Below are 26,862 nucleotides of genomic sequence, written 5' to 3' on the forward strand. Positions count from 1 at the left end.
GCAGTCAGGAACAACCGGGCCAGCAGGGAGGGCAGTTGTGGGTGACCGGGCCGGCAGAGGAGGGCATTTGGTGGCGTTCAGACCAGCAGGGGAGCCTTTAGACATCGATCAGGCTGGCAGGGAGTGGTTAGGGGGTGATCAGGTTGGCAGGCAGAAGCAGTTAGGAGCAATCAGGCAGGCAGGCAGGTGAGTAGTTGGGAGCCAGCAGTCCTGGATTGTGAGATGGATGTCCGACTGCCCATTTAGGCCACAGGGATCAGGCCCATAGGGATCAGTCTTAAATGGGCAATCGGACAAGGTTCCTAGATTGGAGAGTGAGCAGGCTGGACTGAAGAACACCTCTCCCTCAGTGCACAAATTTTGTGCACTGGGCCTCTAGTCATTTACATAAGTCTTTATTTTTTGCTTCTGCTTGCTTTGGGTTTAGTTTGCCTTTATTTTACAGTGTCCTAAGGTGAAAGGATATTGATTAAGATATGCTGTTTTGTTAGTAATTCTCCAGGGCGCATATAAATATATATATTTCTCAAAATGTACTTCAGTCTGTTCTCTGCATCTCTGAGTATTTCTATTTTATTGGTTAGTTTATTTTGTTCATTAGATTCCACATATAAGTAAAATCATATGGTATTTGTCTTCCTCTGACTGGCTTACTTACTTAGCATAATACTCTCCAGAACCTCAGAGGAGAAGGGGGATTGAGAGATTGGGTGAAAAATGTGAAGAGTTTAAGAAAAAAAAAACCCTCACATATATAGACAACAGTATGATGATTCCTAGAGGCAAAAGGTGGTGGAAAGGTAGAAGGGAAAAAAGGGGGGATAAATGGTGATGGAAGAACATTTGACTCTGTGTGGTAAACATACAATATACTGATGATGTATTATAGAATTTTATACTTGTAACCCATATTACTTTACTAATCAATATCACTCCAATAAATTCAATAAAATTAAAAAGAATATACCTCAAATTTGTGCTAAATTAGTTCCAGTGAAATATAGAACAGTTACTCCTATAACTCTATTCCCCCTTTCATTCATTTAGTGCTATTATTTTTACATCTATAGTACAAATTACATCTATATATGTAACAACCCCAACAATACATTTTGATAATTATTAACTCATGATTTTATGTCTTTTAAAAAGACTGAAACAGAAAGAATAAATGTATAGTGCTTGTTATAGTAACTTTCTTTCTTATAATCTCTGATTCTCTGTATTCCTATGAGTTCACATTAATATCACCGGTCATATCTTTATTTCAATAGGCTGTGCAACCACTTACCTTCTTTTTTTCTGCTTTGCTAAATAGATTACTTTTAAGTATGAAATAGACCCTACAATACAATTATATTCATACTAGAGGCCTGGTACACGAAATTATTGCACTGGGGGGTGGGGGTCCCTCAGCCCAGCCTGCCCCCTCTCACAGTCTGGGAGCCCTCAGGGGATGTCCTACTGATGCCGTGGAGGCTTGGAGCAGGCGCCCCGTGTCTGTGTGTGTATGTCTGTGTGTGTATGTCTGTGTGTGTGTCCACTGGGGGCATCGGAGGCTCAGAGCAGGTGCCGTGTGTGTGTGTGTGTGTGTGTGTGTGTGTGTGTGTGTGTCCACTGGGCAGGGCGGCAGTGTGGCCAGGCTGGGCCCTGAGTAGTACCACTGCTGCTGCCACTGTCATTTGCGTCTGGGATGCAGGCATGGGTTGAAAAGACTGAACCATACCCCAGGCCTCTCTGACCCTGAGTTTGTTCATCTGGAAGTTGAAGCAGGAGGGGCCAGGCCCTGCACTCTAGTCCCTTCACAGAGTCATCGTTTTTGCTCTCAGTCATCTTCCCCTTTCCAGGCCTGAACACAGCAGAGTTCTTCTTGTGTTTTTTTTTTGTGTGTGTGTGTGTTTGTTTGTTTGTTTGTTTTACCTTTTTTTCTTTTTCTTTTTAAAAGAAGGTGGAGATTTCTAGAAAAGACAAAATTCCAGAGACAGAAAGCAGACCTGTGGTTTCCTGGGGCTGGAGTGAGGTTGACTGCAGATGGGCAAACAGCGTGATGGAAGTTTGTTACAAGGTCTGTGTCAGTGGCTGAGCTGCTGTGGAAATTCACACATCAAACAGTGTACCAGCAGTGGGTGAGTTGTATGGCATGTAAGTGCCTCTTTGAGAAAGCTGTGTAAAGCTGTGTACACATCTAAAAGGGAACCCTCTTAAAACCACAGTTGGTGAGGGATTACCACCTCCTAGGAACTTGATAGAAAGTGTTCAGTCAATGGTTGTGAACTTGAAGAAGAGTGGAGAAGGTGCTGAATTGGACGCCTTTATGTGACCTGGGCCGGTCTAAACTCTGTCTGGGTCTGCTTCCCCGTCTGTGACCTCCAGAGTCGATGCCCTTGGAGGGGTGAGAGGTGCCTGGGACAGCCCCTGAGGTGGCTGCCCTGCCCGGTGCTCTGTGCTGCAGACCCTCAGGCTGTCCCAGGGCTGCTGTGCCTTCCCCTTTGCCACAGAGCACCTCTACATTCCTGCTGTTTGTGCGGAGAACTTCCTCCCACCAGCCCCTGGAGCAAACACACAGCTGGGAACAATTGGAAACCAAGAACAATTGGAAAATCCGGATTGGCCTGGCCTCATTTCACCCCACCCCTGGCTCCTTGTCTTGACGGGGACCAGAAAAGCAACCAGGAGACTGACCCGGAGAAAACCCCTCAGACCAAGGGGCCCAAGCACCTCATGGGCACTGGTACAGGTGGCAGGCTAGCCTTCCCTCTTCCCTTGCAGCCCTGACAGGTGACCTCAGCTGCATAGGCTCGGAGCAGGCACCGTGTGTGTGTGTGTGTGTGTGTGTGTGTGTGTGTGTGTGTGTGTGTGTGTCTGCTGGGGGCCTGCCCCCGGCCACATCTGAGGCTCTGAGCAGGCGTCCCTCTGTGTTGATCTCTAAGGCTCTGGGCTTTGCCTGCATGTTGTTCTCTCAGAGCCCAGCGCCCTCCTCCTGAACTGGTTGTGACCATTATGGAGTCTCAACCTCATTTGCATTTTACTGCTAGATAGATAGATGATAGATAAATAGATAGATAGATAGATAGATTGTTGTATACAATTGTTTCTTAAATCAGTTAAGAGAAGAAAGAAGAGGGAATCTGCATTTATACTGTCTTTTATAATTACAAAATTCCCTTACTGGTTCTCTTTGTTTTTCTATATGGATTTGTATTACCACCTGGGGTCACCTGCTTCCTTCCTGAAAATCTCCTGTTGTGTTTTTTCTAAAGACAATTTGCTAGCAATATAGTTTCTCCATGTCCCCAAACTGTTTTAAACAATATCAGTTCTTTTGGGGAGAACTTCAGAGATGCACTGCCTCTCTCCCTGGACAAATATCTCTGAGCCACTGCTCCTCCCTGAGCAGGGGTGGTAGCCTGTGGTCTTCCCCACTTGCCTCTCCCAGCTTGGAAACTCCTTCATACAAGTGAGCCAGAGGGAGGGTGATCAGGCCAGGCAATCTCAGCCTGCTGTGCATCAGCTGGAGCCTTCACTCTGTGAGTGGGGCTGGGTGCTGTTTAGGAACCCCAGCCTCCAGTGTCTGCAACTCAATGTTGGAGGGGATGAGAAATACTGGTGCCTGCCTCTCCCAGAGACATACCTAACCCTGCTTGAAAGAGGGAAGAGGGAGCCACATCTTGTCAACTACACGCACCAGGAACCAGCTATGGAGCTTTTGTCAAACTGAACTGTAAGATTAGAGTCACTCAAGGAATTAGGCTGACACAGCAAGCAAGGAGGAGGCAAGTTTATCAGAGGGAAATGGGGGGATGGAGCCACAACCAGGGAAGGTTAGCACGCAGTCTCCACTGTCCTCAGGGTTGAATTTTATGTGCAAAACTGCAAAGGCGGAGGCTGGGGGATATGTGTTCTAGTCTGATTACATGGAGTCCATTGTCCTTCAACCCGATTAGTGCTGGTCCTTGAGGCTGTGGGCTGTAAGATGCCTTCATTATTTTTTGGCCTGCTGTCTCGCCCTCGGTGGGACTCCCTCCTGTTGAGCCAGATAGGGTGACTGCACGTAGTTCCATGAAATGAGGCTGCGGCCACTTTCTCCTTTGGGATTTCTAGTTAGTCGGCCTGAGCCAAATGTCCTCTGCTGGCCTGTCATGAACTAGTTACGAAATCCTGTAAAATCCATGTACCCTCCCGTTTGCATAGCTTGCAGAGGTTCCTATCATGGTTGTTGAGTCACTGCTTTTTACTCAATGCTTTCAGTTACACATTCCTATAAATCATTCATTTCTAACAAAGTACTTTAGGAGGTCAGGACAGCCACGTCACATCGGAGTTTAAATAAAAGCCCAACCATCCAGTGAAAGGCAGAGAAGTAACAATCCACTCCAACCTACACTGAGGGGAAAAAACAGGTAAGAACTTTATTTTCTCATCAAAGCAGCTTTCTCTCTACCTCTAAAGGACTGTACTCTGAGGAATGGAGTCCAGGGTAAGGTTGGGGCAGGTGCGAGGGGTTTATAAGGATCAGTTCATTTTCCAAAGAACAATGAGCATGAGGATAGGTTGCAGCAGAGACCACGTGGGACAGGCAGTGAGGTGCATCCCGGTGATATCAGGTGGCAGCACATTCCTAACTGTCACTACTGTGCTTGGAGTAATTAGGCAGCAGCAGACAGGGGGCTAAGCTCAGAGTTCGAAATGCATTTCAATTGTCTTTTTCTTTGCCAACACTGTGTTGGCTGTAGACACAGTTAAATTACCATTGTCTTGATGGAACTTGGACAATTCTGATCTGACTGCAGCTGACATACTGAAAGGGCTACAGATATGCTATTTTCATGAGAAAGAAGCATAGAAAATGAGATGCAGCATAAACAGCCACCTGACAATGTTAAAAAAGAAGAAAAAAATACCTGAAACTCAGAGTGAAAAATGAAGATTCACAAAAACACCATACATTTTAGTCATATAGATGAGCTTGGTTTCAAAATGGATTACTCACTTAAAAGTAACTCATTTTCTGGTTGCCGGATGTGAGGAAGGATGGGGGGCTGGTGAAAATGGGGAAGGGATTAAGAAATACAAATTGGCAGTTATAACAGTCACAGGGATGTAAAGTAACACCTAGGGAATATAGTCAATAATCGTATATAATAAAGAGGGAATATGCAAATTGATCATCATGCCATCACAAAGATAGGGGGTGCCCACAGCGAAGGCAGGGTTTCTGTAACACAAGATGACTGTACCCACAGTGGAGGCTGCATTCCCGTAACGGATCTGAGGCTGCGCCCCCCGCCCGGCAGGACTTGACAGGGGGACCTGAGGCTGTGCCCCCACCCAGCAGGGCTTTGATGGGGGACCTGAGGTTGTGCCCCCTCCCACGGCAGGGCTTGACAGGGGAACCTGAGGCTGTGCCCCCCGCCCGGCAGGGCTTTGACAGGAGGACCTGAGGCTGTGCCCCCCGCCTGGCAGAGCTTGACAGGGGACATCAGGCCGTGGCTCCCACCCCATGGGGCTTGACAGGGGACCTCAAGGTGTGCCCTCCGCCCCGGCACCAAGCCTGGGGACCTAAGGTCGTGTCCCCACCCTGGTGCTAGGCCAGGGACCTCAGGCCATGCCCCCCCACCCCAAGGGGCTTCACGGGCGACCTCAGGCTGTGCCTTCCTCCCTGGCAACAGGCCAAGGGATCTCATGCTACCCTCCCCACCCCAGCACCACGCCGGGGGAACTGAGGGTGTGCTGGAGGACCTGAGGCTGCTCCACCTGCCCAGCAGGGCTTGATGGGGGACTTGAGGATGTATTTCCTGCCCCCAGGGGACCTGAGGCTGCATCCCCCGCCCAGCTTTGACAAGGGTGGGGCCAGCCGTGTCTGGATCTTGCCCAATGGATGTGGGGCTGGCTGGGCCTTTTTCTTACACCATTTTAAGGTGCTGCTGATTGGTGGAGACTTGGCTCTGGGTCTGGTGGTGTGCCCCAGACTCTGATAGAGGGAAGATTTTCATATACATTTTACTAATTTTCTTTCATCTCTGACAATTCTATTATAGAGAAAGGGAAAATAGCAATATTAAAATATTTCCTCTAATTAAACCCCTTTTTTTATGTGCACTAACTTCATGCACCTGGCCAGTAGTCCACATAATAAAAGCCTAAGCAACCATTACAGCAGAACAAGTAAAACAACTGGTTGCTATGACATGCTATGACCACCAGGGGGCAGAGGCAAAATTCAGGAGCTGCCCCCTGGTGGTCAGTGTGCTTCCCCAGCCAACCTCCTGCAGCTTACCAACCTCCTGTTCACCCTCCCCTGGCTGGGTGGCCAACCCCTTACAGCCCTGCCCCCCACAACCAGCCAACCTCCCATGACCCATCCCCTAACCAGCCAACCTCCTGCAGCTCCTCCACCCCAATCCAGCCAACCTCCTAGGCCCCTACCTGGACGAGCTGGCCACAATTGGCCCCAATTGGGACTGGGCGATACTCTCCGATTGGTCCCTATTGCCTGCAAGGCTGAGGGACCCCACCCATGCACAAATTGGTGCACCGGGCTTCAGATATTGTTATAATTATGTATGCTGACATGTAGACCCATAGAAGAGATCCTTTTAAGGTATACAAATGTCTAACAACTATGTAGTACACTGAAATTCATATAATATCAATTATCAACTATAATTTTAAAATGACAATTTTTTAAAAATAAAATAAAATAAAAAATAGTTCCAATCAACCAGATCCAATTTCTTAGGGCCAACTTCTTTCTTACCCCTTACAAGTAGAATTTGGCCCCACTACTGTACTAAAAAGCTTTCTCTTTAAGAAACCTGCATTGCTGAAGCCGACATTTTGTATACCTGACCTGTCTATGCTCTCAAGCAAGTTTGTTCTTGCTTTCTGGAAACTGCTTCTGAATTCCTTGGCTTGGCATGAACTTTACTCATCACCTGCTTCTCAGACAACCCTCCCTCTCTCTCCTTACAGCTCTTCCTCTCCCTCTCTCTCCCTAGTTTCCTCCCCTCCTGTCTTCTTCCTGCTTCTCCTTCTACTCAACCTAATGAAAAACAGAACAAAACAGAATGCCTACAAGTGTATGATGGGAAATATATTTTCACCGAACAACCTAGGCTCCCCTGATCTGCCTCCTGATCTTTTAATCCATATTTCATAGTCTTTTGTTCCTTACAACACACACATGTATACACAAACATGGTTTTTGGCAATATTCAGTATTTGTAGTTGTGCACTCTTACCCCCTTTTAGTTGGAGGCTAATTTTTTGTGAAGCTAATGAAGTTGAAGTATAGGGCCCCTTGCTTGCACAAGCCCATATCAAGGCTGTGGGCAGGTCTCTAGTCCTGTTTTTCCTATAGTCATACATTTTTATAAAATTTGCAAATGTCAGTTATATTGGTTCCGCTTCCAGAATAACAGTATAAACAGTTCTGTGAACCCTCACTTCTGCAAAATAAGCACAATTAGTAGAAAAAACACATTTCAAATCTGTGAAAAATGCCCTGTCTGTTTTTGCACAGCAGTTAGAGTGTCGACCCTTGGATTGAAGGGTGGATTGAATGATTGCGATGGGGGCAAGTGCAGGAGCAACCAATCCAAGTGTCTGTTTCACATAGATGTTTCTCTCTCTGTCTCACCTCCCACCCCCCCACGACCACTCTCCCAAAAAATCAATGGAAAATATCCTCCAGTGAGGATTAACAAACAAAAAAAACAACTATGAAAATCATCCAAAGAGCATACATCTAATGATGAAACATTTATTCCCCAAAGTCGGTATTCATAATAGAATTAATTACCAAATAAATATTAAATTTCTTACACGTGGCTGGATGTAAACTACTCTCTAAACCCTATTCTATTTTATACTAATGTCCAGCAAATAAATCTTTTTATATATTTTCATTGATTTTTAGAGAGAGGAGGGAGACGGAGAGACGGTAACATCAATAATGAGAGAGAAACATTGATTGGCTGCCTCCTATGCATCCCCTACTGGGGACAAGCCTGCAATCCAGGCATGTACCCTGACCTGGAATTGAGCCCTGACCTCCCGGTTCATAGGCCCACGCTCAATCACTGAGTCACACCAGTCAGGTTCTCGTCTGAAAATTTTAATGACAATCTAAAAGGAAGTTTTCTATGGTAAATTAAAAATTTTGTTCATGAAAGTGGTTAAATGTTGATGTCCTTGTCATACCAATTTTTTTTTTAATGGACTACTTCAATTGCACTTCTGTAACTTGCTAAAAGAATACAAATCTTCCCCTCATCCATCTCACTGTTGACACAGAACTTTTGGCCATGTTGGGGAATTTTATGACTCTACATTCTGGATCAAAATAACCTGGTGAAAGTTCTTGATCTACTTAGAATGGAAATTCTAATCCATCCCATCCCCTTGCTTACAGATAAGGAGACACCCTGGACATGGCCTCACACATCCAGATGCCAGGCCCGGTGTGCCTCATTGAGAACACTAACACCCAACTAGTGGTTAATCCAGAAGCTTTGAAGATCCTGTCTGCCATTACACAGCCTGTTGTGGTGGTGTCCATTGTGGGTCGCTATCGCACAGGCAAATCCTACCTGATGAACAAGCTGGCTGGGAAGAAAAAAGGTGAGGGGCACCAGCTAAGCTCTACTAGATCCCTTCTGACTACCCAAACTCCCAGCTGTGTGTACGGTGCTACAGGAAGAGCAAGGTAGACATGGGGAGGATTTTTGAAAGCGAGCTTTTAATCTACCATTGTGCTCTTATTTTACTGTGGTCTCAAAGAGTCAACTTACTGTCTCTTCCCACTTTCCTTAATTTCCCTTTTATAAGCATAATTTTTATTCTTTTCCTAGAATTCTATGTTTAATTTTTTAAAGAATCGCCACATCATGTCCCACAGCAACTCTACCATTTTCCAGTATTCTAATTTCTCCACATTCTTGCCAATACCTTTAATTTTGTTGTGTGTATGGTGGTTTTTGTTGTTGTTTGTCTGTCTTTATTGATTTCAGACAGGGAGAGAGAGAGAGAGAGAGAAAGAGAAAGAAACATTAATAATGTGAGAGAATCATTGATTGTCTGCCTCCTGCACACCCCACACTGGGGATCAAGCTCACAGCAAACACAGGCTGGGAATTGAACCGTGACTTCCTGGTTCATAGGTCAGTACTCAACCACCAGTCACACTGGCCAGGCTGTTATTTTGTTTTTTTGATAGTGATCATCCTAATGGGTGTGAAATAGTATATCACTGTGCTTTTGATTTGTATTTACTGGATAGCTAATGCTGTTAATTATCTTGTTATGTGTTTATTGGTTATTCGCATATTTTCTTTAAGGAAATGTCTATTGTAGTCCTTGGCTCAATTTTTACTAGTAATTGGGTTTTTTGTATTCTGGTGTTTCATTGCAGGACTTGTTTATATATTCTGGATATCAATCCCTTAACTGAGAAATATTTTCCCCCATTCCATAGGATTCCTATGAAACTCTGTTGATAGTATCCTTTGACCCACAAAAGTTTTAATTTTGAATCCAACTTATCTATTTTTCTTTCATTGTTCATGCTTTTGGTGTCATATCCAAGAAATCATTCCAAAGTCAATATTATGAAACTTTCCCCCTATGTTTTCTTCTATGAATTTTATAGTTTTAGCTCTTACATGTAGGTCTTTGAACTCATTTGGGTAATTTTGTAGAAGGAAAGCTTTCTATCTTGCACCATTGAGTGTGATGCTGGCTGAAGGATTTTCATATATGGCTTTTATTACGTTGAGTTAGTTTACTTCCAGTACTACTTTGTTAATGTTTTTATAGTAAAAGGTGTTGGATATTTTTATGTATTGGATATTGGAATTTCCCTGTTTCTCTGTAAAATCAATACTGATTGTAGTTGGGGTTTTTTAAAATGTATTTTTATTGATTTAAGAGAGGAAGGCAGAGGAAAAGAGTGTTGGAAACATCAGTGATAAGAGAGAATCATCGATTGGCTGCCTCCTGCACATTCCACACTGGGGATGGAGCCCATAACCAGGGCATGTGTCCTGCCCCGTACTCGAACCATGATCTCCTGGTTCTTAGGTCGATGCTCAACCTCTGAGCCTTGCGAGCCAAGCTACTGGATGTGGTTTCTCATAACTTTGATTATGTTCATGTTTATCTCCATTTTAAGACACATATGCTATGAAAACTCCACTCCCTCTCTCTCCTCTCCCCCTGAAGGCTTCTCTATGGGCTATACGGTTCAGTCTCACACCAAAGGCATCTGGATGTGGTGTGTGCGTCACCCTAAGAAACCAAACTACACTTTAGTTCTGCTTGACACTGAAGGGCTGGGAGATGTAGAGAAGGTAAGCATTAAATATTCAATTTAGAGACAATCCCTTCACTTCTGGGTATTGTCTACACTATTTAATACTTTTTCTTTTCTTTTTTTAAAATTTTATTATTAATATTTTAATTTTTATTCAATTAAGAGCTGACAGTAAACCTTATGTGATTTTTTCATTTCTGATTATGTGCTAAGAGACCAAGTTTTGCAATCAGGAATGATGAAAATATAAGGAAGAGTCCTAGAAGAGCATAGTGCCCATTAGGTAGTATTCTAATTATTAACAAGAGTCTATAACTAAGCCAGTTAACACTGATGCATAAAGGTACCACCAACAAAATCAGTCATGAGTCCTATCCTTCAAAGAACTTTAATTAAGGATTAGCCGAAACCGGTTTGGCTCAGTGGATAGAGCGTCAGCCTGTGGACTGAGAGGTCCCGGGTTCGATTCCGGTTAAGGGCATGTACCTGGGTTGCGGGCACATCCCCGGTGGGGGATATGCAGGAGGCAGCTGATCGATGTTTCTCTCTCATTGATGTTTCTGACTCTCTCTATCTCTCTCCCTTCCTCTCTGTGAAAAATCAATAAAATATATTTTTTAAAAGGATTAATGTTCAGAATTCTTAACCTGAAGTTTAAATTTAAACCCTGTTATTAACACAGTGGCCTTAGAAAATTATTTCACTTCTTTTAACCTCAGCTTTCAGAACTGTATAACCAATGCAAAAGGTCAATATTTGCCTCATAGTGTTGTTTTAACTATTTAATAAGAACAGAAAGTGTTAGGTGAATAATAATGACTTGATAAAATAGCTATAAGTATTATTACTGTTACATAAGTCAATTTTTCTGTGAAAACAGAGAGAAAATTAAATTACATTGAAGGCTTTAGAGTGCCCACCAATCTGGACTCTTTGTTTTGCAATTATCTATCAATCATCATAAGAGGACCTAGTGAGAATCAGTATAACCAAGAATACTAATCAGAAGACTAGTCAAAGTATAAGTCTTACTAACAAGCATTTTCATTTGGATTTGTTTTCCTCTTATAAGACATTAATATAAAAAAAAAAGCCACTCCACTAAGTGAGCATCCGTTTACTACTGCTGATCTGGAAAGTGCCATGAGAACAAAACATAATCCTGGCCCAAATGTGTTCTGATTTCCAGGGTGACAACCAAAATGACTCCTGGATCTTTGCCCTGGCAATACTGCTGAGCAGCACCTTTGTGTACAATAGCATGGGGACCATAGACCAGCAGGCCATGGACCAACTGCAGTATCCTTTCTGTGGTCCAGAACAGCATCAAAATCAGAGGGGCGACTAGCATTTAAATACCAGCTCCCTGAAGGTGAATCCTGGCGAATCAAGTGCAAAAAGAGAAAGTATGAAAAATAATTCAAGGACAGGAAGAATTAACACTTGGGTTAGAAGCAAAGCCAAAACAAAGGTTTGGAATATGTGGGCCTAATATGGGATGAGAGGCACTGTACTTTTACACCATTTTTCCTTAGTTTGCTACTCAGCTATGTGACAGAGCTGACAGATAAAATAAGGGCAAAATCTTCACCTCCTGCAAATGGGGTTGAGGATTCAGCTGACTTTGTGAGATTCTTTCCAGATTTTGTGTGGACACTGAGGGATTTTTCCCTAGAATTGGAAGTAAATGGGCAACCCATCTCAGCAGATGAGTACCTGGAGAATTCACTTAAACTCAAGCAAGGTAAAGGGGACTGAGAACTGATTATTGGGAATCACAAGCTATTAGAAACGATCATCTTTTATTTTTCTACTAGTGGCCCGATGCACAAAATTCATGCACAGGGTGTGGAGGGGTGGAGGGGTGCCCCTCAGCCCGGCCTGCATGCTCTCTAATCTAGGACCCCTCAGGGGATGTTCGACTGCCAGTTTAGGCTCTGTTTGATCGGGCCTAAACTGGCAGTTGGACATCCCTCTCACAATCTGGGACTGCTGGCTCCTAACCGCTCACCTGCCTGCCTACTGATTGCACCTAACCACTCTACATGCCGGCCTGTTTGCCCCCAAATGCACCCCCACACTGGCCTACTTGCACCCCCTATGCCCATCTGCCAGCCTACTCGCCTCCAACTGCCCTTCTCTGCTGGCCTTATGGCCCCCAACTACCCTCCCCTGCTGACCTCATTGCTCCCAAATGCCTTCCCCTGCTGGCCTCATGGCTCTCTAGTGCCCTTCCTGGCCAGTCTCTGGGAAGGTCTCCCGGTCTAATTAGCATATTACTCTTTTATTAGTAAAGATTTAGTGTTTTTACATGTATACTTTTCTACTTCTTCTCAGCTGCCTAGTTCTAAGAATTAATGCTTGTTTAATATCTAAGTTCATAGATTTGATTTTGAATTATCTTCCCCCCTCTTCCAAGAAAAAGTTTCTGTTTCTTTCACCTTTCCCTGCACTGTTATCTGATTGATTTTTATCTCCCTGGTTAGGGCTTGTGATGCTGTAATTAGCCAAAGAAAATGGAGTACAATGGGCATTTATTTAAAGAAAATAGGTTAAAGCTTAACAATGCACTAGCCAGGGGTTTTCAAACTATGGCCCACAGGCAAATGATGGCCAATGCAGCCTGCCAGCTATCCTACAAATAGGTTTTACTGGATGAATACTATGTAGACTGTCCATGGCTGCTTTCATGCTATAATAGCAGAATTGAATACTTGGAAAAGAAACCACCTGACCTGCAAAGCTCAATATACTTACCAATTGACCATTTACATAAAAAGTTTCCAAGCCCCTATATTAAGCAAAGCCATTTTTTATTATCTTTCTCCAGGTACCACTCCTAAAGATAAAAATTTTAACCAGCTCCGAAGTTGTATCCGACAGTTCTTCCCAAAGAAGAAATGCTTTATCTTTCATCAGCCCACTCATTGGAAGAAGCTATGCCAACTGGAGACAATTCATGATGATGAGCTGGAACCCGAATTCGTGGAAGAAGCTGCTGATTTCTGTTCCTACATCTTTAGCAATTCCAAAGTCAAAACTCTTTCAGGAGGCATCCAGGTCAATGGACCTGGTGAGTCCACTTCCCGGTCATTACTCTCACTGTCAAGACTAAAGAAAGGTGGACTAGCATCCACCTAGTTTCATCTCTAAAAAGTGCAAATCTACTATTACTATGGTATATTCCAGATGACACAACATTTCTAACAGACTTTATTAACCAGATTTTGTGGATGAGAAAAGATAGAAAAGACAAATTAAAAAGCTCCATTGGTTAAAATTTCCCTAATAAGCTGGACCTGTACTAATAAAAGAGTAGGTACATCATGCTCTTGTGTGACATCATCACAAGATGGCCACCAACATGTCATCACAATATGGCCACCACAAGATATTTACCACAAGGTATGTGCTAAAGATGGCTGCCACAAGATAGCTGCCAGATGATGGCCAGCAGGGGAGGGTAGTTGGGTGTTACCAGGACTGCAGAGGAGGGCAGGAACGGGCAATCAGGCTAGCAAGGGAGCAGTTAAGCATCAATCAGGCCAGCACAGGAGAGGTTAGGGGGCAATCAGGCTGGCAGGTAGGCAGGCAAGCAGTTAGGAGCCAGCAGTCCTGGATTGTAAGAAGGATATCCAACTGCCAGTTTAGTCCCGATCCCACAAGGTTGGAGAGGGTGCAGGCTGGGCTAAGGGACACCCCTCCAACCACCCCCTGTGCACAAATTTCATTCACTAGGCTTCTAGTCCCATATAATAGCTACTAGACAAATGTAGTACCTACATTTAACTAAAATTACATGTAGATTAATTAGAATTAAAGAAAATTAACAATTCTGATTACATGGCTAGTGGTTCCAATATTGGATAGCACATATAGCACATGACCATCATCACAGAAAGTTCTCTTGGACAGTGTTCGGCTAGAATAAATTAAATGGAGGACTCCTTTTAAAATTTATTTCTAATTTTTAATCCTCACCCAAGGATGTTTTTCCATGAATTTGAGAGGGAGAGAGAAACATCGATGTGAGAGAGAAACATTACTCAATTGCCTCCTGCATGCACCCCAACTGGGTATTGAATCCACAACCTACGTGTGTGCCCTGACCAGGAATCAAACCCACAACTTTTTGGTGCATGCAACGATGCTCTAACCAACAGAGACACCTGGCCAGGGCAGAGGTCTTCTTTTTAATTGTTTCACAAATATTGATTTTATAAATGCTTACCACGGATCAGAACTGATGATAGAGACATAAATGAGAGGGACCTTTCCTATACTAATGGTGCTTAGGGGTAAACACATGCACTCAATAAACACAGGTCTATGGTGCCTACAACAGAGGTTCTCACTGTTTGATATGTATCCATATAACTCAAGGATCTCGCCAGAGAAGAATTTAATTCAGTTGATCTGGAGCAGAGGTTGAGAGTCTGCATTTCTAGCAAACTTCCAGGTGATGTTAAGGACACAGATTCTGTGAGCCAAAAGAGTGTTGAGAGATATCATCAGATTTATAGAGGATGGACTTTTTCCTCACCTCACCTACAACAAACATTATCTTTTGTTCTCTATTTGTAGGGCTGGAGACTCTGGTGCTGACCTATGTCAATGCCATCAGCAGTGGGGACCTGCCCTGCATGGAGAACGCAGTCCTGGCTTTGGCCCAGATAGAGAACTCAGCTGCAGTGAAAAAGGCCATGGCCCACTATGACCAGCAGATGGCCAAGAAGGTTCAGCTGCCCACAGAAACCCTCCAAGAGCTCCTGGACCTGCACATGGCCAGTGAGAAAGAGGCCATTGAAGTCTTCATGAAGAATTCCTTCAAGGATGTAGACCATGTATTTCAAAATGAATTATCGGTAATTTTTTTTCATATGTGTATATGGATTAGGGTCACAGAAAGCAAACTACTACTAGAAAATAAAATGGGTACTTATCATGAGAGAAGGAATTATTACTAGATTTCAAAATGACAAAAACCACTATTTGTCATTATTATTGTAAGAAGAACCAATTTTGTTATGATTGACTTAAAGTTTGAATATTTTTTTCCTTTCATGCATAAACTAATACTATTTCTCATAATTTAATTAAATGAATGCAGGTAACAATCGAAGCTTTTCATCAAGTTACATGCTTGCTGTTATCAGACAAATTTCATATTATAGCCAAACACAAAGAAAGATGTAGTCTTAGTGATCTTTTTTTTTTATTGCTTAAAGTATTACAAAGGGTATTACATATGTGTCCACCCCCCCCCCAACCCCGCAATAGACAGTCCCCTAGCCTCCCCTATCCCCCAGTATCTTATGTCCATTGGTTATGCTTATATGCATGCATACAAGTCCTTTGGTTGATCTCTTACCCCCCTACCTCCTGCCCCCCAACCCTCCCCAGACTTCCCGCTGCAGTTTGACAATCTGTTTGAGGCAGCTCTGCCTCTGTATCTATTATTGTTCAAAAGTTTATAATGGTCTCTATTATCCATGAATGAGTGAGATCATGTGGTATTTTTCCTTCATTGACTGGCTTATTTCACTTAGCATAATGCTCTCCAGTTCCATCCATGCCGTTGCAAATGGTAAGAGTTCCTTCCTTTTGAGAGCAGCATAGTATTCCATCGTGTAGATGTACCACAGTTTTCTAATCCATTCATCTACTGATGGGCAATTAGGCTGTTTCCAGATCTTAGCTATGGTGAATTGTGCTGCTATGAACATAGGGGTGCATATATCCTTTCTGATTGGTGTTTCTGGTTTCTTGGGATATATTCCTAGAAGTGGGATCACAGGGTCAAATGGGAGTTCCATTTTCAGTTTTTTGAGGAAACTCCATACTGTCTTCCATAGTGGCTACACCAGTCTGCATTCCCATCAGCAGTGCACAAGTGTTGCTTTTTCTCCACATCCTCTGCAGCACTTGTTTGTTGATTTGTTGATGATAGCCAGTCTGACAGGTGTGAGATGGTACCTCATTGTTGTTTTGATTTGCATCTCTCAGATGATTAGTGACTTTGAGCATGTTTTCATATGTCTCTTGGCTTTCTGAATGTCCTCTTTTGAAAGGTGTCTATTTAGGTCCTTTGCCCATTTTTTGATTGGATTGTTTATCTTCCTTTTGTTAAGTTGTTTGAGTTCCCTATAAATTTTGGATATTAGGCCCTTATCAGATATGACATTGGCGAATATTTTTTCCCACACAGTGGGTTTTCTCGTTGTTTTGTTGATGGTTTCTTTTGCTGTGCAGAAGCTTTTAATTTTGATGTAGTCCCATTTGTTCATTTTCTCTTTAGTTTCAAGTGTCCCAGGAGCTGTATCAGTGAAGAAATTGCTTCGGCATATGTCTGAGATTTTGTTGCCTTTGGATTCTTCTAGAATTTTTATGGTTTCCTGTCGTACATTTAAGTCCTTTATCCATTTTGAGTTTATTTTTGTGTATGGTGTAAGTTGGTGGTCTAGTTTCATTTTCTTGCATATATCTGTCCAATTTTCCCAACACCATTTATTGAAGAGGTTATCTTGGCTCCATTGTATGTTCTTGCCTCCTTTGTCAAATATTAAATGAACATATTGGTTCGGGCCAATTTCTGGGCTCTCTATTCTATTCCATTGATCTATATGCCTATTCTTGTGCCAGTACCAGGCAGTTTTGAGAACAGTGGCTTTGTAATACATCTTGATATCTGGTATTGAGATCCCACCTACTTTGTTCTTTTTCAGGATTGCTGCAGTTATTCGGGGTCTTTTTTTATTCCAGATGAATTTTTGGAGAGTTCGTTCTAGATCTATGAAGTATGCCGTTGGTATTTTAATGGGAAGTGCGTTGAATTTATAAATTGCTTTGGGTAGTATGGACATTTTAATGATGTTGATTCTACCAATCCATGAACACGGTATGTTCTTCCATCTATTTATGTCTTCCTCTATATCTTTTTTCAACGTCCTGTAGTTTTCTGAGTAGAGGTCTTTTACCTCTTTAGTTAAGTTTATTCCTAGGTAGCTTAATTTTTTTGGTGCGATGGTAAACGGGATTGTTTTTATAATCTCCCTTTCTGAAAGTTCACTATTGGTGTATAGAAATGCCTCAGATTTCTTGGGGTTAATTTTGTATCCTGCTACATTGCCAAATTCATGTATTAAGTCTAGTAGCTATTTGATGGAGTCTCTAGGGTTTTGTATGTATAATATCATGTCGTCTGCAAATAAGGACAGTTTTACTTCCTCTTTTCCAATTTGGATGCCTTTTCTTTCTTCTTCTTGCCTAATTGCAATGGCTAACACTTCCAGTACTATGTTGAACAGGAGTAGTGAGAGGGGGCATCCCTGTCTTGTTCCTGTTCTTAGGGGATATGGTGTTAGTTTTTGTCCATTGAGTATGATGCTGGCTGTGGGCCTGTCATAAATGGCTTTTATTATGTTGAGGTATGATCCTTCTACTCCCGCCTTACTGAGAGTTTTTATCAAAAATGGGTGTTGAATTTTGTCAAATGCTTTTTCTGCATCAATTGATATGACCATGTGTTTTTTTTCTTTCATTTTCTTTATGTGATGTATCACGTTTATTGATTTGCAGATATTGTACCATCCTTGCATCCCTGGGATTAATCCTACTTGGTCATGGTGTATGATCTTTCTGATGTACTTCTGGATCTGATTTGCTAAGATTTTGTTGAGGATTTTGGCATCTATGTTCATGAGGGATATTGGCCTGTAATTCTCTTTGATTGTGTTGTCTTTACCTGGTTTTGGTATTAGGGTGATGCTGGCTTCATAGAATGAGCTTGGAAGTGTTCCTTCCTCTTGAATTTTTTGTAGTAGTCTGAGGAGGATAAGTTTTAGTTCTTCCTTGAATGTTTGGTAAAACTCCCCTATGAAGCCATCTGGTCCTGGGCTTTTGTTTGATGGAAGCTTTTTGATGACTGCTTCAATTTTTTCCATAGTTATTGGCCTGTTGAGATTTTTAGATTCTTCCTGATTGAGTTTTGGAATGTTGTGTTTTTCTAGGAATTTGTCCATTTCCTCCAGGTTGTCTAGTTTGTTGGAGTAGAGCTGTCCATAGTATTTTTTAACAATCCTTTGTATTTCTGTCTTATCTGTTGTTATTTTTCCTCTTTCATTTCTGATTTTGTTTATTTGGGTCATCTCTCTTTGCTTCTTGGTGAGTCTAACTAGAGGTTTGGCAATCTTATTTATCCTTTCAAAGAAACAGCTCTTGGTTTCATTGATTTTCTGTATTTTTTTTTTGTCTCTATGTCATTTATTTCTGCTCTAATCTTTATTATCTCCTTCCTTCTGCTCACTCTGGTGTTTTCTTGTTGCTCTCTTTCTAATTCTTTGAGTTGTAGAGTTAGATGATTTACTACCATTGTTTCTTGTTTTTTGATATAGGCCTGTAGAGCTATAAACTTCCCTCTCAGGACTGCTTTCATTGTGTCCCATAGGTTTTGGATTATTGTGTTTTAATTGTCATTAGTTTCCAGGACGTCTTTAATTTCTTCTTTGATCTCATTGGTAACCCAATCAATATTTAATAGCATGCTATTCAGCTTCTAGGTGTTTGAGTATTTTGGGTTGTTTTTATTGTAGTTTATTTCTAATATTATGCCATCGTGGTCTGTGAAGATGCTTTTTATGATTTCAATCTTCTTGAATTTGGGGATACTTTGCTTGTGACCCAATATGTTGTCTATTTTTGAAGATGTCCCATGAGCACTTGAGAAGAACGTATATTCCCTGGCTTTGGGGTGAAGTGTTCTGAAGATGTCTATTAAGTCCATCTGATCTAGTGAGTCATTTAGGATTGCTGTATCTTTGCTGATTGTTTGTCTATAGGACTTATACAGTGTTGTCAGTGGTGTATTAAAGTCCCCTACTATGATTGCATTGTTGTCGATCTTTCCTTTGATATCTTCCAGGAGTTTTTTTATGAATTTGGGTGCTCCTGCATTGGGTGCATATATGTTTACCAGGGTTATAACTTCTTGTTGTATTGATCCCTTTAGTATTATGAAGTGGCCTTCCTTATCTCTTGTTATGGCCTTCACTTTGAAGTCTATTTTGTCCGATATAAGTATTGCTACCCCAGCTTTCTTTTCCTTTCCATTTGCCTGAAAGATATTTTTCCATCCTTTCACTTTCAGTCTGTGTGAGTCCCTTCTAATGAGGTGGGTTTCTTGTAGACAGCAGATGTATGGGTCATGTTTTTTTTTTTATCCATTCAGCCACTCGATGTCTTTTGGTTGGAGCATTTAGTCTGTTTACGTTTAAAGTTATTATTGAAAGGTACTTGTTTGTAGCCATTTCTTTTTTTGTGTGGCTGTTTTCTTTCTGAGCTTTTTATTTCTTCTTTTTATACCAGACCCTTTAGCATTCCTTGCATTGCTGGCTTGGTGGTGATAAACTCCCTTAGCCTTTTTTTGTCTGTGAAGCTTCTTATTTCCCCTTCAAGTTTGAATGATAGCCTTGCTGGATAGAATATTCTTGGATTCAGTCCTTTGCTTTGCATCACTTTGTAAATTTCCATCCATTCTTTTCTGGCCTGATGTGTTTCTGTTGAGAAATCATTTGATAACTAATGGGAGATCCCTTGTATGTGACTTTCCGTCTCTCTCTTGCAGCCTGTAAGATTTTCTCTTTGTCCTGAACATTTGCCATGGTAATTATGTGTCTTGGTGTGGGTCTTTTTGGATTCACCTTGTTTGGGACTCTCTGGGCTTGTGTGACTTTTTTCTTCCCCACCTCAGGGAAGTTTTCTGATATTATTTCTTCAAATAGGTTTTCTAATCCTTGTTCACCTTTCTGTTGTTCTGGTACCCCTATTATTCGTATGTTGTTTTGTTTCATGTTGTCCCAAAGCTCCCTTAGGCTCTCCTCCTGTCTTTTCATTTTTTTCTCCAATTGCAGTACATTTTGGGTGTGTTTTGCTTCCTTGTCTTCTAATTCACTAATTCGGTCCTCCGCTTCTCCTAGTCTACTGTTGATACTTTCAATGGTGTTTTTTATTGCAGCTATATCACTCTTCATTTCTTCCTGGGTCTTACTTAAGTTGTTGATTTTTTCATCTGTTTCTTCTTGCTTCTTGCAGAGGTTGTCGATTTTTTCCTCCATCCGGTTTATGCACTCTAGGACCCTTATTCTGAATTCTTTTTCTGTCATGTTGCATGCCTCTGTATCGTTTAGCTGCTTGTCTGGCTAGCCCTCCTTTTCTTTCCTTTGGGGGTTTCTTTGTCTACCCATGTTTGATATCCCTGACATATCTAGACGTTGAGTCATTCAGTGGCTGCTCCCTGGGTGGCAGTGACTTCTTGGGCTGTGTTTGCTCTTCGGGCGGTTGTGGTAGCAGCTGCTCTTCAGTTCAGTTGGCAGCAGCTCCTCTGGTGGGTGCTGTTCACAGCTTTGGTGGCTCTTCTGGCTGGTGGGGCGAGGTTTCACATACAGCTGCTGTTCCTCAGCAGAGGGTGTGGTGCTCAGGAGGCTGCTGTTGCTTAGATCTGCTGCGTTGATTTAAGGGCACAAAATACAACACAACAAGGCACCACGTACCAGGCATTATACACAAATATATTCACGATATTAATAACCCCAAATAAAGGTGACCAACCAAATTAGGATAATTAGGGGATAAGGAAGAAGGAAGAGAAAAAGAAAAATTAGAAAAAAGAATAGAAAAGTAGGTACCAAAAAAAGGAGTGCAAAAATGAAATTGGGAAAAGGAAGGGGGGAATATAAAAGTGAGAAAAGAAAAGAAAAAAAAAAGAGCGAAAAGAGAGAATGAATTGGAAGAGGGGAAGAGACTTTTTATATGAGGAGAATACTCCTATAGAACCGCCACTAATCTCATCAAATTCCAGCAACAGCTCCCTGGAGATGGATGCAAACTAGAAACAACCAATAATATAACGATGAAAATAGAATGGAGAACACTAATCCCAAAATAAAATAAAGAGAAAATAAAATGGCACTTTATAAGATGGTAAAATGGTAGCAGTAATAATACTGGTTAAAAATAAGAAGGTAGTATTAAAAGGGTAAAATCAGGTGATGGAAAAAGAAGAAAAAAAAAAGAAGAAGAAAAAAAAGGAAAAAAAGGAAAAAAAAATTGGTTTCTTAGTTAAAAGGTGCAAAGAGAAAAAAAAAATTGCAGTAGTGAAGGTCCTTCGATTCTTCTATTCTTCAGTCTGGTTCGCCTTTAGTCCTGCCAGGTATTCAGGAGAGTGTTGAGTTTCCCTGCGATACACTGTTCCTCTGTGTTGTAAACCACAGTCCTTATTTTAAAGCAGGCCGTATTTGTTTCCCAGACTGCCTTATTTTGTGTTTAGCAAAGAGTCAGTTTGTGGCTCAGCCTCTGGGTGGCAGTGTTCTGGGGTTGGCCTCTGAGGCTATAGGGCTTCTCAATCGGAGCTAAAACTGATTTAGAGAGGTCAACTATCCAGACCTCTGTGTTGTTGGTTCCTTAATAGTTCCCTCCTCTGTGTTGTTGCTGGGATTGAAAATCCCTCTATAGGCCAGACCCTGTTAACTCCCAGGGACTGATCAGATTATTTTAATCCTTGATCTTGTTCAGGGTGGAATCTGGGTGTGGCTGTGCTCCTTGCCTGGGGGCTGGGGGGAGGAGTCTCACTCTCTGGAGAGAATGGCTACCCCATTCCTGGGCTCAGGGGTGTCTCAGCACTCAAGTCGCTGCCACCTCTCCTGGCCCCCCTTCTCTCCTCAGGCTCTCCCCAGATTCCACTCCTCCGCACCCTCTCCCTCTCTTCAGCATAGGTGAGTGTCTGTATCCGAAATGTCCCATGAACAGGATTCAGTGAAAACAAACAAACACCGGCCGCGGAAATGGGGAAGGCTGAGTCTCTGTATGCTCCTCTCTTACCGGCACTGCATGGTCTGGTCAGCTCTTCAGGCTGCCCCCTTTAGGCTCAGTCCTCCGTGATCATAGAACCCAGCTCTCAAATCCCCCGGTGGCGCCAGGAATCCCACAGATCTCCTTTCCCCCGTCAGGGGCTGTGCCTGTCCCAAGGGACGTGGCTGTCTGCCACGCGGTCTCCCTCCGACCCTCTGGGCTCAGAGGTCTGGCAAACTTTCCTGCCCAAATCCCTGGTGTTTTTTTTTTAAATTTCCAGGGGAGTTCTGCCCTTCCCGGCTGCAAACCGTCTCACCAGCTGAGCAATTTCGACAATTCGGGGTGGGTGTTATTAGTTTCAGCTGCTCACTCCATTTGCTCCGGGACACGACCCGGTACACGTCTGCCTATATCGCCGCCATCTTCTTTCTCTAGTCTTAGTGATCTTGAGCAAGCTTACATTGAGCCACCTTTCTTCCATATGCAATCGCTGGTCCAATGTGAAAAGCAGAAGTTTCTTTCTAAAGGTGTATTTGTTGGACTAGAGAACCTAGTCCTGACCTATGTCAATGCCATCAGCAGTGGGGACCTGCCCTGCATGGAGAATGCAGTCCTGGCCTCGGCCCAGAGAGAGAATTTGGCTGCAGTGCAAAAGGCCATGGCCCACTATGACCAGCAGAAAGGTAGCATCAATGCTAACATAAAGCCAGCAATCTCTGCCATGAACTTCACCTCCAAGGAGAAAGGGTCTCCAATAGAAAGACAGGATCAGCAGGAAGGATGTGGTCTTGCTGAGGTGCCTGTAAGTTTTTACAGGGTCACAGACTGGTTTTTGAGAAGCCTTTCCAAAAATCCTGAGCTCAAGCTAACATTTTTCTCTGTACTCTTTCTACTTCCTATTTTCACATTAAAGGACCAGCTACAAAAAAGGAGAGATGACTTTTGTAAAGAGAATGTAAAAGCATCATCGGATCGCTGCTCAGCTTTACTTAAGCGTATCTTCCATTCTTTAGAAGAACATATAAAGCAGGGGGTTTATAATAAACCCGGAGGATATCATCTCTTAATGCAGACTGTGAATGAGTTGAAGATAAAGTATCTTCAGGAACCCAGGAAGGGAATACAGGTAACCAGAATTTATCTGTCTATCTGTTGCTCCCCTCAACCCCACACTTCCCTTCCTCCCGGTCTCCCTCCACCTCCTTTCCTTGGATCTGCTCTCTCCACGATGGCTTCATTCCTCACCCCACAGCTCCAAAAGTAGAGCCCTCATCGGAGAACAGAGACTCTGAATCTATATTTATATCAATCTCTTACAAAGGTTTCTGCTTCATAGGGTGCCAGGCTTGGTCGACCTGCAGCAAGTGCCCACCCTGTGACAGGGACCCCTTGACCAGCGCAAGGACCAGGGAAAGCAAACAATTCCTACAGGAAAAGATGGGGGTCAAATAGGAATAAGTGCTTCCTGTGATTTCCTAATACTAATGCCATGTTCTCTGGGTCCTAGAGTGAAGAAGTTCTTCAGACATACCTGAGCTCCAAGGAGTCTGTGATTGATGCAATTCTACAGACAGACCAGACTCTCACAGAAAAGGAAAAGGAGATTGAAGGTGAGGAGTAAGTCAAGAGACTGGATAGCCTCAACAGCTTTTAAAAGTTTAAATAATTTGGCTTGGGGAACCGGGGGGTCCTTAAACAAGAGCCAGATGAGCAAAGATGCCTATTACTCTCCAAAGTCAGTCTCACGGGGGCATAGGCAGTCAGCAGCAACAATGGCAGGTAAGTTCACAAAGAAAAAAAAGCAAGGTGGTCACCCACATGAATTTGTCTTCTTCCTTTCCTCCTGGCAGTGCAACGTGTGAAAGCTGAATCTGCAGAGGCTACAGCAAAAATGCTGGAGGAAATGCAAAAGAAGAATCAGCAGATGATGGAGGAGAGAGAAAAGAGTTACCAGGAACATGTGAAACAATTGACTCAGAAGATGGAGCAGGAGAGGGCCCAATTAATGGCAGAGCATGAGAGGGTTCTGGCTCTTAAACTTCAGGTATTAAATGGCATCACCTTGAGGTTTCTCTTTTTCTGATTACTGTCCACTCTCCCTGACCTCTTTGTGTGTCTGTTAGAAAACGAAACCTGGAAGGACCTTGCTTGCCCCCTTGTACCTTTCAATCCCTGTCTGTTTGCCTGATTGGAGCCTGCCTATGTTGGGTTATTTAAAAAAAATTATATTCCTTTATCTCACATCCAGTCCTTCATCAGTACATTCTTCAATCGATGGTAGCTATTATCTTCCAGGCATTGCAAATATGTCTTATCTGTATCTCTTGCTTAATATTATATGGAGCAAGAATTGCTGTGTACCTATACCTTAGGAGAAGAAACAGAGGTTCAGAAAAGATGAGCTTTTATAAGGTCACACAGATCGGTAAGATATCTGAACCTCCTTCAAACTTAGAGGAATCTACAATCACTGTTTTTCTGTGACACCTGGTATGACTTTGGTTCTAAGAGAACCTTTATGAGCAGAAAGACTCCTTGCCTCTCACACCTGTGTCTTCCACTCCTGATTGCTATGCCCTACTCCTAGTTTGTGTATTGAGTTATGTGCAGAAATCCTGTGTGGACAGTTAGGGGCCTTGATGTCTTTAATTATATCCTGCTACTCTTGCCCCCAAGCTGTGGAAGCTTAAATCAAATTCCCTGATCTAAGATTCAGGCACTTCCTTAGATTTTGAAATTTTTTTTATTTCTGTCATGTTTATGTATATAAAAGTCTGAGTATAGTTGTGTGTGTGTGTGTGTGTGTGTGTGTGTGTGTGTGTAAAAGAGTCGATAAGATTTGAAAACAACCATATGACTAAGATTGCCCACATATGTTGTGCAGAAGTAATGGGACTTATTTTATCACTATATAAGAAGGTATAAGCCAAAATCTATCTCAGCTAAAGGAAGCTCAAGAAAAGCAATCATGCAACTAGGATGTCCAAGAGAAAGTATAATGAATATTTATGGTAGAGAAAATTTCAAGAAGAAATTAAATACTAAGAATGTGGATACTAGCTAGAAGTTGAAATTTGCTTACTGCTGTACTTTATTTACTCTTATTTGTCCCTTTTTAGGAACTGGAAAAGTTAAAAAAGGAAGGATTACAAAATGAGACCAAACAACTTCAGAGAGTAGTTGACAATCTCAAGGAGGCCATGGCAGGACTCAAGAAGCCTTGTACATTAATCTAAAGACCTAATTCAAAGAGCTTCCCTGGTCACTCTACCCAAGGCATAACTCAAGCAGTTTTAGAATCTGGAAAAATGTCACAACTTGAGAAAAAGTGAGCTTCTTTAAGCTGATAAAAGAAATCTACAAAAAACCCTTCACCTAACACACTTAATGATAAAAAATGGAAAGCTTTGCCCCTAACACAGTAATAAAGCAAGGATGTGCAGTCTCCCAGCTCCTGTTAAACAGTATAATCAAAGGTTTCCTACAATATGGCAAAAGAAAGAAAGAAAGAAAGAAAGAAAGAAAGAAAGAAAGAAAGAAAGGAAATTGCCTTTATTCTCACACACTTTGATTATCCACATAGAAAAATCCCAGGGAATCTGCAACAAAAACAAAAAACAGCAACAACAAAAACTCTTGGGACAAATACGTGAGTTTAACAAGGTCATAAGATTCAAGGTCAATTCAGAAAAATCCACTTTCAACTGTATTTTCATATAAAAGCAATGGACTATTGCAAACCAAAAATTAAAAAACAATACCACTTACAATAGCTGTTGTTTTTTTTTTTTTTTTTAAAAAAAAAGATGCAATACTTCTGTAGAAATATAACTAAACATGCACACAATCTTCTATGCTGAAAAACATTCTAAGACCAAGAGATTATGGGATCGATCATGATGTATGAATTTCCTTAGATTCCAACTCCCCTGTTGTTTTTGTGATGTTCCTTTTACTCATTGTAGAGAAGAAGGTTCAAGACCCTTATTATTAGAGCTATCCCTGTCAAAAGCATATGCCTAGTATTTGTTACGTTTCCCTGAGCACTAAAAATATGGCAATTGTGGGGGGCAGAGGTGGTATGGAGGGGGTCAATGGGAAAACGGAGGGATAGCTGTAATACTATTCTATATAATAAAAGCCTAATATGCAAATCGACCAGAACGACCAGTTGGTGTGGGGCAGGGCTGGCGAGCAGGCAGCACCAGGCCAGCCAAGGCAAGTGCCAGTGGGCAGAGGGAGGGGACAGCGATTGTGGGGAGATGGGCAGGGGGCGGTGGTGGCGGGGGGCAATGGGGGGGGTGAGGCTGGCCACTCCCAGCACCATGCCCCGATCGGCCCGTAAGGGAGGCCAGACTATGGCTCAGGCCCATTCCATGGGGGAGCAGGCCTAAGCCATCAGTTGGATATCCCCCGAGGGCTCCTAGTCTGCAAGAGGACGCGGGCTGGGCTGAGGGACCCCCCAAGCGCACGGATTTTCTTGCATCAGGCCTCTAGTCAACAGTAAAGGTAAATTAAATATGTATATCCATGGTGTGTTAGGTTTTTATCCAAAAAGAAAGAGGAAAAAATATGGCTCAGAACTCAGTGCCACATAATATGACTACTACACACACACACACACACACACACATGCACACACACATGCACACACACAGACACACTCTACCCTTCCCACTCACCATGAGTTCTTTAACAGACAGGAT

At 42.5% G+C, this 26,862-nt stretch overlaps 1 protein-coding gene across 3 annotated transcripts; it reads left to right on the plus strand.

Annotated features, from left to right (window-relative positions):
- Positions 1-1,468: 1,468 nt before the first annotated feature.
- Positions 1,469-26,313, plus strand: LOC308516723 (guanylate-binding protein 1-like). 3 transcript variants are annotated; one of them, XM_081087783.1, is made up of 12 exons: positions 1,469-2,126; positions 4,285-4,400; positions 8,414-8,622; positions 10,222-10,349; positions 11,502-11,611; positions 11,860-12,056; positions 13,143-13,385; positions 14,897-15,177; positions 23,070-23,282; positions 23,664-23,766; positions 24,007-24,200; positions 25,276-26,313. In XM_081087783.1, the coding sequence occupies exons 3-12, from the start codon at positions 8,433-8,435 to the stop codon at positions 25,390-25,392; spliced, it is 1,776 nt and encodes a 591-aa protein (XP_080943909.1). In that variant the 5' UTR covers positions 1,469-2,126; positions 4,285-4,400; positions 8,414-8,432; the 3' UTR covers positions 25,393-26,313. The 3 variants fall into 3 exon arrangements, with proteins under 3 accessions (XP_080943909.1, XP_080943908.1, XP_080943910.1); XM_081087782.1 differs by lacking the exon at positions 1,469-2,126 and having other exon boundaries at positions 3,049-4,400; XM_081087784.1 differs by lacking the exons at positions 1,469-2,126; positions 10,222-10,349 and having other exon boundaries at positions 3,842-4,400.
- The last annotated feature ends 549 nt before the right edge of the window (positions 26,314-26,862 follow it).

This window comes from Myotis nattereri (genome assembly GCF_964212035.1).
Source record: "Myotis nattereri genome assembly, chromosome: 3".
Taxonomy (NCBI): domain Eukaryota; kingdom Metazoa; phylum Chordata; class Mammalia; order Chiroptera; family Vespertilionidae; genus Myotis; species Myotis nattereri.